This window comes from Lineus longissimus, chromosome 4 (genome assembly GCF_910592395.1).
Source record: "Lineus longissimus chromosome 4, tnLinLong1.2, whole genome shotgun sequence".
Lineage (NCBI taxonomy): Eukaryota > Metazoa > Nemertea > Pilidiophora > Heteronemertea > Lineidae > Lineus > Lineus longissimus.
This window is the reverse complement of record NC_088311.1, coordinates 11,968,291-11,981,786: the sequence shown is the minus strand read 5'-3', so window position 1 is coordinate 11,981,786 and position 13,496 is coordinate 11,968,291. Positions and strand designations below refer to the sequence as shown.

The 13,496-nt window shown below is 41.8% G+C and overlaps 1 protein-coding gene across 2 annotated transcripts in view; it reads left to right on the top strand.

The window, feature by feature from the left end:
- The window catches only part of LOC135486145 (multiple epidermal growth factor-like domains protein 6), a 42,214-nt gene that overhangs the window by 26,271 nt on the left and 2,447 nt on the right, over nucleotides 1–13,496 (top strand). For both annotated transcript variants that reach the window (XM_064768691.1, XM_064768690.1), the window contains 6 exons: nucleotides 3,035–3,129; nucleotides 4,063–4,101; nucleotides 4,801–4,896; nucleotides 6,766–6,885; nucleotides 7,181–7,255; nucleotides 7,701–7,871. In XM_064768691.1, the coding sequence (XP_064624761.1) occupies nucleotides 3,035–3,129; nucleotides 4,063–4,101; nucleotides 4,801–4,896; nucleotides 6,766–6,885; nucleotides 7,181–7,255; nucleotides 7,701–7,871 (596 nt within the window). The remainder of the gene's footprint in view (nucleotides 1–3,034; nucleotides 3,130–4,062; nucleotides 4,102–4,800; nucleotides 4,897–6,765; nucleotides 6,886–7,180; nucleotides 7,256–7,700; nucleotides 7,872–13,496) is intronic.

The window sequence follows — 13,496 nt, the reverse complement described above, 5'->3', positions numbered from 1 at the left end:
CCACATATAAATCTTGCTCTTCGACTATAGTAAGGGACGGTTCATATTCCTACGTCTGTGGGGAGGTTAGCTATAGGAACAGGCGAAACAGGAATTAGGCGAAACAGGAATAGGCGAAACAGGAAGTAGGCGAAACAGGAAGTAGGCGAATCAGGAATAGGCGAATAAGGAATTAGGCGAAACAGGAATAGGCGGAACAGGAATAGGCGGAACAGGAATAGGCGAAACAGGAATACACCGTGAGAAGACCGGGGCGGGCAGGTATATGCCTGGTCTATTGAATGTTTTTCATTGGGCCTTGCTGATTGTAATTGAGTAGGCAACGCGCACTGGGAACTGTATTCGTTGTAGGGTGAACGGCAAGTTGGCGTCGGACGGCGCAAGTCTAATCCTGGGTATGAGTGCCCTAACTGCTGAAAACAGCTCTGAGGCTGCCTGGCAGGTCAAGTAACTTACATATTTTCCTCATAGATAGCAGCACTTGCTGATGATGGAGGTGGCCCATTCATAGGGCAAAAATCACGAAAAACAGCATATTCCGATGAAAATTTGGTTTCAAAATATAGCGGATCGTCTTCGGGACGTCCAAATACCCCTAATTAACCCTTAACATGGCCAATTCATTCCAAGGAGGATACCGCGGTGACGTCACATCACGTGATCCCGACCCATATTAGTGATCGCTATGGCCAATCAGATTCAGTCTACTGACAGCACCAGCACTGAACACATCTCCACGCCTCACTGTCTGGTGCGCTCCTGTACACAAAAACACCAATCGACATGAAATATTGCAATACCTAGTATGGATTCTTCCTCTGTAAAATAAAATTTACAGAGCAGATTAACTTCCACGAATAAAAAAGACGTTTGGCGTGGCCAAATTGCGGAAATAATGTCTCCGCTAAAATACACTACGAAATACACTAGGCAATGCACTACGCAATATACAGTAGAGATGCAGTTGAGTTTGTTATTGTTTTGACTTAGAAGCCCGCCCATATCATAATATATTCATGTATTCATGAAGTATGAACTCATTTCTGTCCCATACAACTCGAAGAACAGTCAATTTCTCCTTAAATCATCACCGAAACCGCGATATCCGCAGGAAGATTTCGTTCTAGTGTCCGAAAATGCATGATCTTACAGGGGCGCTAACTCGACGAATAGAGGGGATCTATGGGGATCTATGCGAGTTTTAGGTATTACAGGTCTCGAACTTGTAAAATCTGTAAACATGCCTCCAAATCCCATTATGATAATGAAGAGATTGCCCCATATCTGGGAGACTGTTTTGAAACCATCGCTAATTTTGGAAGATCGGTGCCCGGCTATTTGGTTTAAAAAACCCTATTTTTCCCCATCAAAACATCACTTTTCATTATTCAAATGATAGCTTATTGTCTGAAGACTTATTTCAAAGCAGAAAAGTACTAATAACTCTGATTTGATGCGAAAAATTTAACTTTTTTGATGACTTGATTTTCCCTTGGCCGTGGATCGAGTTTGTTTACAATATGCAGCGCCATCTTGGAAAAGCCGTGACGTCACCGCGGTATCCTCCTTGAATTCATTCAGTGGTTTCAGAGGAGATAGAGCAAATTACTCTCCAGACGTCTCCAGTAATAAGATATAGATTCTACACATCGCACAGCGGAGTCTATTTCAACGGGCCAAACAAAACAAGGATAGTTCCCTACTGCAGCCTCGGTCTCATTAATGTTCGCCTTTTCAGGTCCCATATAATTTGTGTAACAAAATTAGGCTACCGCTATCAGTTAGTATACACTTTATGTTCAGGGTTCAGAAGCTAGGCCTTTGTTTTGTGCAAACTCATAACAGGTGCACGGTTATCAGACAACAACAACAGCAATAATTAAGTTAATAAAGTGAGCTGAAGATCGATGAGATTCATGGATGGGGTGGACCTATATATTTTGAGATACGGGTGTAGCAGTAGTTGAATTTTAGGGAGATGATGTAGGCCCTGTTTGGCCATATGCTTAGATATTTTAGCAGAATTTGGTGTTATAACTGAGTTGTATGAATTTTGGAACATATAAGTTCCAATTTTGTCAAATTAATTGGACTTTTGTTTTAGATTATTTAAACACTACCTCCCCTATGCTGTAATGTTGCACTTGCTAACCTTGCTTAACCAACCCTGATACCAGGATATTGGTATAAAATCTGCGGAACGGGCTGGAGCAAACAGAATGGTTGCCAGCACGACATGGCATGTGAGGTAAACCTCAAAGCAAACCCACTGGAGAATGCCAGCAAGACTTGGCATGAGAGGTAGCTCAATCCTAAAATCTCTACTAAGGGACAGTGCTAGCAAGGCTAAGCATGAAAGGCGACCTGGTCTTCATGGAAAGCCCTTTGCAGAACGCTAGAACAACTCAGTATGAAGGTAGTCTAACCCTTCCCTGGCAATGCGTCAGTGGCTATCTGATGGAGGCTCTTGTAACTAGGCCTCACAAGCGAGCCTGTTGGGCCTATACTGTTTTGCATTTTGTTTGCGAGTGTGTTTCAGAAAGGATAAATTATGCGGTGATTATGTGGTGATTATGTGGGAGATATCAGTGTGCGTAGGTGTTTTGCTTATGATGCTGTAGAAATATGTAAATACTGTAAATAGTTATGAGTTCAGTTTATTATAAAAACTTATTAATTAGATAATGAAGTTTCTTAGTTCCTTGGTCAATTAGGATAAGATTGGTGACAGATAGGTGGTGACATAGTACCTGACGAACTAGTTAATGTCGTCGATATTTGGACGCCCAGGGTGTGAAATTGTCTTTGTTTCTGTAATGGTGACGCCTTACCGCTCGACCCGGTTTTACGCTACATTTGCTATACATCCTGCGGCGCATGGTACTCTCAGCGAGGTTGGCATCTCGCGATTTCGCATTACGCATCTCGCGGTTTATAATAAGCCATGTCGATATACTCCGTAGGTTATTCAATATTAGCAAACTAACCAATATCCTGTGAGAATTCGTCGTTTACATTATCGTTTCCTTTTTAGTGGTAATGTTGGTCATGAGCCGCCGTACGAAAAAGGACCAGCTTGCTCTAAATGCCCGGCGGGATATGCATTCTGTCTTGGTAGGGCATTGTGTGGTACGTATCAGAAGGATTCCGATCCGTTGCCAATATTCCTCACACCTATTAGATGTCATTTCGGAATGCGTGCTGTAAGACATTTTCTTCATTAAAAGCAGCTCTTCACGAATTTGTACAAGGCATAGCAAAAGAGAAAAACAGACAGGGTCGCTGAAAAAATATACCATTGTCTTGAAAATAATGCCATGTGGAAAGGGCTGAAAATACAAAACTAAATAAGCTTTTGGTATTATTGAACAAGATAAAACTTTGGCATGACAGAAACAATTCCAATTATGTAGAAAAGGAGGTGACTGGGCATCTGACAGCTTGGTCTTATTGTCCCTAATAACCTCATTGGTCCTTTTAGATACTTTAGGCTCTTTATCACTGGTGGGACATAATGCCACAGCGCGGTCCCTCCACCCCTTCTGTTCTTGGCTGCCTGTTGCGCCTTGTCTCTCGTCAGCTGCATCAAATTTATCTCGTCGGACATTGTCCTCCTCCGGAGGGCCTTTGGGCAGCCACGTTTCCTCTTTCCTTCGGGAGTCCAATGTTGGGCAGAATACGCGGCCTGGCCTCACCCGGAGGACATGTTCAATCCATCTCTGCCTGTGCCGTCCGATTTCATTGGCGAGATTCTCACTCCTATTGCAGACGGCTTCGTTTGAGATTTTCCTTTGCCAAAACACTTTTGCAGATCCGCCCTAAAGGCACCTATTTGGAAGGCAGATATCCTTGGTTATTTTCAGACACATTTATTAAAACATAAGTGCCGATTCGACATTGCTATAAGTATACAAAGATTGGTCCTTAGTAAAAATATGTTTGATGTTCACACTGGTCACGGCTTCTGGAAGACATAAAATACCTTCTAAGATACCAGGAGTAAAAGAAAAAAAAGCAATTGGTTCGTCTGTAACTGATAATGTTACGTCTCTCTTATTGTAGCATCGTTAAGGGCGTGCTCTCACAATGGAAACAAATGCAGTAAGTAATTACCTTATATATCACCGCAATATAATCTTCCTAAAATCAGTTAATTAAAGTCTGAACTGCAGTATAGCGTAGATTTTTCTTGGTTAATATTTTCAAGTAAACTTAATAATTTTGGCGGCACTCTAGGGGACTAGAGCGAGGACTATAATTTGATAGCGGGCACTTGTTCCCGCTATTATCGCTGTTACCAAACACATCTGTGCACAGTAGAAAGTACCGGACATTTCGAGTTAAAACGTTGAATGGGGAGGGGGGGCAAATGTATTTTTGACCGATAACATTTTGTTCACGATCATAACTTTGTTCTGCCGGACCTGCATACCTAATGGGGGATTGCAATATTTAAGAAATTCTGAGGATGATTTGTTTTTCAACAAGCAATTAAGGCCTAGCCCAATACACCGTGTATTGTCTTTAGACAAAGCCCGTCGCACCTTGCTCTTAATTCCTTGTGTTCTCCTGTTTTAGGTTCAGGGCAAATCTTGAAAAACATGACACGATACAGCTTTCATGACCGAAAATGGCAAGGGGAAATTACTGAGTAAACATTGTATAGATAATATTGCCGTTGACGAACATAACTTAGTTCCGCTGGACCAGTATATTTAATGCAAGAACTGAATGCACAAGTCAAGAACATTTCAGGATACTTGGTTCCCCATCACTTAATAGAGTGTTTCTGAATTTCAGGGTGTACGATAGCAGCCTGCAAGAATGGAGGGAGATTCAACAGAGCGACATGTTTCTGTACTTGTCCGGATGGCTACATGGGACGAGAATGTCAAGGTGGGCGACGGGAAATCTAAACACAATAGCTAGACTGATCGCGAAAATGGGGCTTCGGAAGCTCTCTTAATTTCAACCATCTTTAAAAAAAAATAATGCCATTACACAAGGATCACTAACTAAGCCGATAGACAGTTATGGTATTTAGGGAGGAACTATAAGTACGATGAATTATAATCGAACTTGGCTGGTAGCCATTTATACATGTAAATGTAGTAACAGGACATGCTACTGCAATGGGCTTTGCGCTTCATGTGTTCAGTGTATGATTACGTACGTTCTTGGGACGAGTGTATTTCTGACTCCCGTTTAAAAGACGTGATATAGTGACGTATGTACATGTACCTCGTGTTTCTATTAAGGGCTCGTGACGTCAATTGCACTATAATTGATTGTAGTCTTAAAAGCCGGGAGCTGAGTACAAAAGTCCAATCAAAATCTAAATGGCAGTGAAATTATGTACTTGTTATTTAGTGATTTAATTTATTTGAGAGCATGACGGGTTTTTTTCTCCTGCAAGTAGAACAATATCCTGGTGTCAGTCAATTGCAAATCATCAGATGAAAATATAATTTGCATGCATGCATAGTGAGGAATATATATTGATTTAGACTGAAATGCATATCGGTAACGGTAATATTTGAACCCATACATTTCCCGAAGACAGGATCGTTGAGAACGCCACTGTTGTTCAGAATATCAAAAAAGCAAAATGTCTAGTTACGCGCTATTAAACAAGTCGAATAACCCGCAAGCGACAAACACTTCTCCTTAGAAATTCGCATCGGTATAGTCAGCGAGTTTGTCTTCGGTATTTGGAGTAAGCGAACCCCGCAAGAAAAGCATGGACACTATTTCGTAACACATAATGGCGCACTGAGCAGAGCTGATCATGTGTGCAGATGTCGTTGGTTTGCACCCTTTTGCGCCAGTCCTGTACTATTAAAGGATTTTTAGTGCTTTTTTCTCAAGCCTGGTGTCCCATAACCAAAGAAGGTAAAGACAAACAATTGGTTTTAACTAGTAACCAATTAACTAAACTTTCATTTCTAATTAGGAAAAATATGCAAATTTATGCAACATATGCCGTGACTCTATTTCATGTGATTTTTTTCAAACAAAACCTCCAATGAAGCAATAACCATTAGGTTAGTGGTCAAAAACATGAGTGATATTGATAGCCAATGTTGTTGTGCATATTTCACAGAAAAAAAGAAAAAGAGCAATTTTGATTTTTGTAAAAAAATTGCTAAAATTAAAAACTTGGGCAAAGTGTAAAAAATTACTATAATGCAATTTTCTTTTGCATCTGACCCGTATTCTGAATGAATTGGAATAATAGAAAACGCATTCAGTTGCTAAAAAATTGGAAACATCAACAACATTTACATTATTACCCCTAGGACCCCAGCCCCCACCCCCCCAAAAATGATTTTTTTCGGTAAAATTTTCTCAGAAAACCAAGGGTATCCCCACACAGGGTATTGTCTTGCGAAACGCACCCAGGCTCATTATATGCCTATAGCTGATGAATTACTACAGACTACCATCAAAACCCTTCCCCCTCGCACATGCTCAGTTTTGCCCTTTTTCAATCGAGCAAAAGACCCCACAAAATAGGTCGAGTCCCTTCGGAAAGCTACGAAACGGTTAGTCATGACTTTGGCTTCAGTTCCATATTGTATTCAAAGACGGCAGCAACGTATATTATAAATAATCAATGCTTTACTGCATCTACCGTTCTGCTGCGGTGCAGGGGTGTCGCTATAAATAAGTGGTGTTGGAACCTGTATAGCGGGTGGTATTCGCTTAGGCTTTTGCAAGAAAATGATTTAAAAATACAAATAAAATGCCATCTTACATTTTTAGATGTTTGTGAGGATACCAAGACAACGTGCGGTGTTTACAAAGCCCGTGGTTATTGTGAATGGAATAGTAAATTCAGCATACAGATGAGAAAGAAATGCAAAAAGTCATGCGGATGGTGTCGTATGTAAAGTCGTTGAAATGTTCAATTCTCGAGTTTACTAAAACTGACTTATGAACTATCAAAATCAATAACCTTACCGTGGAGCAAGTTATTAAGATCAAAATACACACACAAGAAATGTAGTAGTATATCATGCTTTCGATTGCATTAAAAAGTTATGAAAACAAACGTAGCCGTAGCAAAAAGTACGCAACTGCACTTACTTTTTAGAGAAAACGTGCTCTTCTTACAACCATTGATTGTTATTGATTTTTAATCCAATTCTCCTTTAAATTACTGCTCGTCTTCATGTAGAATACAGAGCAGATTGCTTGCACGTGAACGAAGGTCACATTCATCCCAATACACCTACTGGCAAAGTCTTGGATGGTAGGTAGGCGCGGCGATCCTCTGCGAAACAACGATTTATTTCACGCAACTGCAACAGATCAAACGCTGGAAGCAGTGATGCAACATCGGTTTGAAAACTTAAACGTAGCTTCTTAGCAATCCGTGCATGGCCTCTTCACAGTGCGAGAAAGCGGTCAGTTGGATTACGAGTCATACGAAGGCCTTGTTTATAGACGTTCATCACTCTGTGGCGGGATTTGCTCGGAGGAAATGGTTGCATGACAGAGAGAGGTTGTAGATGCTCAGAGAGGTTGCAACTGATTACACAGAGTGAGTCTAGTCTAATAATCCAGTCAAGCCCAGTGTTTTATGGTCCGGGGTTTCTAAAGACCTATTTTAGAAGAGATGTAACTAATATCACATGTACATATGTATTACGCATTTTTATAGCAAATAACATTTTCTTGACGTGTGTTCTTCATAGGTCCATCTATTGCGTTATCGTCGAATCACCGAGTAGCATCACCTTTCCATCATCCGCCTCGGATACCACATACCCCAGTTCCTTCCACTATGCCATTAGTCAAGAAGGCTGCTCCAAATCCTGTAAGAAAAGAATCAGTTTTCGACTCACCAGCCACCAATACTTCCTTCGGTAGGTTAAACGATCCTGTTTTTTCTATTGATGTCCGAAATCAAAGATCAGAATATCGCATAATTTTCAGCGCAGGTATGGGTGGTTATATCAGCAATAAATTGAGGTTGCAATTTTTATATGGACATTACCAATTTTATAAGGAGGTTGCAAATTTGGGTGGTTAAATTAAAGACGTTAGAATTTATGACATTAACGAATTTAAGACGTAGTAATTATAGACATGGCGTCTCGAAAAACCCAGGGATTTTGAATAGGTTGAATAAGGCTATAGTGATAGGAACATTTTGTGCCCCCTCCCTAGCTAGCCTTTCTAGGATGTTGAAATTTGTTATTACATGTAAGTGGATGTTGGTAAATCATTATGCAGCGAACATATTTAGCTTTGTTAGTTTTTAGCTCACCTGGGTGAGCTCTAAGCTCTAGTCATCACGTCTTGTCTGGCGTCTGTCTCCGTCAACAATGGTGGCACGTTTGCTCACCATTGAATCTAGAAAGTCGAAACCGGGTGTGTGGATGGAGTTGTTGTCTATTCATTGCAGGAGCCTGGGTTTTTCGAGACTGGTGTCTTTGCCGTGTGTAAGAAAAACCCGGCGAGCACTTCCACCTATTGTATACTCAGCAAGATATGTTGTTAATTAATTTGGCGACAGATACTGCTGCGTGGAGGTCATTAATGGCAGAAATCTAACGCTAACTGAACTACTCCCTTCATTTCCGACACGAGCGACACGAGCGCCACCCAACGGCTGTTAAACATACGACTGTATAACACAACCTCTGTATTAAACCACGTCTGTATAAAACCACGTCTGTTTTACAATTACGACCCTAATTCACAACCTCCGTAAATCGCCATGTCTATAATTACTAACGTCTTAAATTTGTTAATGTCATAAATTCTAACGTCTTTAATTTAACCACCCAAATTTGCAATCTCCTTATAAAATTGGTAACGTCCATATAAATTGCAACCTCCATTTATTGCGGATATAACCGCCTATACGCAGGGCTCCAGTCGTAATTTGATTTATTGCCAGAATACTGGTAGGTTAAACACCGACTGCGTGAGAGAAATTAATAACTGTACCAACAAGAGATTACGTCTAGAATATTGATATTGAGAGAGAAGAAGTAGATTCAGTGTCAACAAAAAGTGTGTGTGTGCGGGCGTGCGGGGGAGAGGGGGGGGGGGGGGGGGGTAGAGACTCTGTTACGCTCCAACTCTATAATAGTGCCAACTCTGATGGACATGATTCCAATATGCCAGCTCTGATGGCGATAGATAAGTACTCAGCCGCAAGATGTCTCTACCCGGTGAACGGTTTGTTCCAACTCTAATATGCCAACTTTGAAAGCGGAACTGTGTATACAGTTTCGATACACGTGCGAGTCAAGATATTGCGATCATTCCTTATACTTTCTTCGGTTATCTTTTGTCATTGTGAATTGGGGTTGGCCGGTTCCGATACGGTACGTACATGCATTGGTTCACTGATTAATCTCATGCGTCTGTTCTAAGAAGTTCGTACACAACTGAGTTGCTGATGATACCCTCAATGGCCACATTGATATGCTTGGGTCTGTGCTCGTGCAAGGTGGCACAAAATACACGCTTTTTCATCGCAGATAGGGCCGAAGGTAAATGCTCTATCCCATGCTAGGCTGGATAGGCAGTGTTGGAGCAGTCCAAGCCCCGGCCTAGGACTACTGCTAGAGGTTGATGTTAATAAATGGACGTTCGGCCTCCTGGAAAAAAAGATAGACATCTTCAAACACTTGTCACGGGAAAGGGTACATAGGCCTACATGTATTTTCAAAAATTCTATCAAAGAACTCGGCCTGGAAGGGGGAGGGCTGAAATTCACCTGAAAAAAATCGTCGGTTTACCCGATCGATGATGACGTTTATAAGGAGTTGTATCGTTTTCTGTCGGGAGACGTACGATGGCGCGAACTTTCAACGCCTGCGGAAATGAAAGCAGACCAGAAGAAGATTTCTGGCAGGTACCGAATCATGAGAAAAACCAATCCGCTAAATGGGAACGACGAGGAAAGAATTGTGGAAGTCGGTGGACATAGGATATTTCCGAGGATATCAGAAATTGAGCCTATAGTCAGGTATTTCTTTGGCAAATATAAAGGACTCGCTGCCAAGAAACTATCCGCCGTTATATCCAGGCAATACTGTGCGATGGGAGAAAAGCTTGTGCGTCGATATCTTGCAAAAATGAAAGAGAGTCAGAGCCGAAAACCTCTCTTTTCCAACAAAGCTTCGGCCTGTTCTGGCAAAATCAGTGATGGCCCGGATCCAAATGGACCTTGTGAACTTCTCAAACATGCCCGTAGAAATAGAGGACATGAAGTACTGTTACGTTCTTTCAGTGCTCGACATCTTCTCAAGATATCTTTGGCTGAGGCCACTTTGCGACAAAGGGTCGCCTAGGGTGGCTGAAAAGATTGAACACGGCTGACCCAAAATAATCCATTGCGATAACGGCGGAGAACTCAAGAAGATGGTTAGCAGACCAGCAGAGAGGTTAAACGTAAAAATCATCAAGGGTCGGCCGTATCATCCCCAGACCCAAGGAAAGGTTAGTTTCAATGCGCTTAAATGTTTAAAAAATGCAAGTTCAGTAGGACAGATTAGAATTTGTTTCAATGAATCTGAGCAAGGACCCCCCCCCCCGGGAAAATGAATTTAACTCCGGGTCTTGGAGACATATGTAGTTCCACTGGTAGGTCCGACTGTCAGTGAATAAATTTATATCCAAATCGTCACTTTACATTTATCGCCTGTTGTTACTGCAACCCATGAACTCCTCCATGAAATTATAGGTCCCGCAGATATGAAATTCGTGCTTGTGAATAAATCTTAACGGACAATAATAATCCTGTTCTTTGTTTTCAGGTTGAAAGGGTACAAAGAACGTGAAAAGAGAAACTCGCGTTTGACATTTCACAATTTGTGCAAACGGGCAAGGCTCATTATTGGGTTGAAGGATTGCCGTCCTACGCAAGACTGCATAACAACTCTCCGCACGAAGATTTTAAGAGTAAGTACACACCTAAAGGTTTTTATGATCCGAGGAGACTACAGTACTTGGAGATCTCCAGGAGATCGCCATCAAATTTTGCCCCCTCCTGATACCCCCCTCTGAATTAATACCCCTAGGAATTCCTAGTAGGACATGAAAGTTTTCGTCTGTGATCAGAGGGACAGAAAATATTTTGGGGAAGACAGAAGTCAGGTACATGTTCCACAAAGCAATGGAAAATTGCCCGACGACTTTTCATGTGTACCTTTTTTCAGATAAATATTGTCCTTTTGAGTCGTTCTTCGCCCGAGGGCCTTGGTTGCCTGGCAGTAAAGAAAAGAATAAGAAAGGCGATGGAACAACAACCGAGGACGAAGACGAACATGAGGAGGAGGACGAAAAATAAATGGGGGTGATTATCCTTTATAGATAATTCCTAGATGCGGGATGCAGTCATCCTTCGTCCAGCGGGTTTATTTTTGCTTGCTCCTTTTTCATGTGACAAATCAGTAAAGAGATTCTGGCTTAAAATTCTGTGTTGAGCTTCCAAGATAGTTGAACACCTGAGCGAGAAATCACGACTTAATGCTCCGAAAAAAACGAAGGTGGCAGGTTCGAATATTCCTCATGTGATATTTTCTTCGATGGGCCCTATGTGTGCTGAAGATGAGCCAAATTGGAAGGGGGGGGTGTTGTTTTGGCATGGAATGACCCACATGGAAAGTAAAATCTCTCCCGTTGTTTGCCTCATACTCTCAATGTTTCTACGTCTTTTTCAGGTGGATACAAAAGAGAACAGTGCAACCCTGGATGATGTTCAAGCTTTCAAAGCAGCTGCCGATGAAATTAGAGAAGAGGTCAGAAAGACTTCGAAGAAATACGCACAGAAGATGGTTAACAAAAAGCTAGGCAAATCACCTCCAAGTGTATACGCAGTTGGGGATAAAGTGTTGGTGCGGATTCAAGGTACAGAACAGCGGAAAAGTGGAAAGAAGGTGAAGGCACCAAAGGCAGTCGAGGGGGTCGTTACAAAGGCTCGGAAACAAAAGTACTGTTACAGGGTAAAATACATCTTAGATGATGCCGAAAATGAAGGATGGTTTTCGGTGAGCGATATCACGTCTATGACGCGTAAAGAAGAAGCGAAACGCCGACCGAGAACTGCAAAGACAACAGAGGAATATCTATTCGAGGAGTATTTAACGAATACAGCGTCTTTCTCATCTGTGGAGGCAATGTTGGAATTCATTGAACTCAACCAAGCAATTGAATGCTCAAGATTGGAACACCAGTCAAGAAATAGCATGCAAGAACGATTCTTCGCAACCATCACCAACCATGGTCTCCAGGTTAGACGAAAAATTGAAGGCGATGGGAACCGCATGTTCGCAACTCTCGTCGACCAGTTGGAACGCGTCGGCATAAACGATTTTAACCCGAGAACGCTAAGACTAAACATCGTAGAGTTTTACGACGCAACCCAAGGATGTCAGATGGCACTGAATTATTCTCGTTTGTGAGTGGTGACAACAGTTGGGAGGAGAACCTGAGTCGAATGAGCCGCCAAGGTACATGGGGAGACCACTTAGTTCTGCGCGCTGCTTCAGAGATGTTGAAAATGCAAATTGTGGTAATTTCGAGCGTATCTGATCGTCCTGTTACCATCCACCCTTCTGCTGAAACCACTCAGTGCCCAAGACTCCTACTAGGACACCCCTTTGAACTGCACGAGCCTTGAAGAAGCCCAGCATCAGGCAGACAGTCCCAGTATCGGTGCTGCACACTTGGACCCAAATGATGCATTTACAAACGAAAGTGTTCTTGAGAGTACCGAGAATACCTCAGATGATGTGCGTGGTTCCGTAGACTTGCAGTCCCAAACAGTGTCGATGGGAAAACCCCATGAAGGACCCGATGACCCATCAGATACTTTACCTCTGGATGCTGAATGGCCTTTGGATGATGATGAAATAAGACAGGCTGTAAGAGCGGAAAGGGGTGAAAATTTAACGGAATGGGATGCTGTCCCAGAAAATCACTGGCTCTTTGGCATAACGAATGCGAGCGTGCTGTGGGCCAGAGATGCACAGACGAGAGGAATCACACTGGAAAAGGTGAATGGGCATTACGTTTTGAATGAAGAACTGATGGACGATTTTGACGCATTCCAGGGGAAAATGACAGCAGAGGATTCTCGAAAACGCTTCAAAGACAAGCTTCTTAAAATTTGGCTTGCCAAATTTCGACCTTCAACAGCTTTTCCGGAAGACGGTGATTTTTTTTCCTAATGAACTCAACATCAGCTAGAGAATTTGATGAGTGGAAGTGCTCCTATCTGATATAGTTAATAACAACCATAACATGTGTAGCTTCACTTTACTTTACCGTGAACAAAGGTCTAGTTTTGTTTAGTAAATAGTCAACTAAACATATACTTGAATATGACATGAACCATGATTATACACTTTATGATAATTTGGATGAGAACCTTTAATTTCGTTCAAAGGCTATCTTCCAGATATTTTTCTGAGAAAAATATATCGTAGTCAGTAATTGTACTATCTGTATCTATTAGAAAATACATAGTA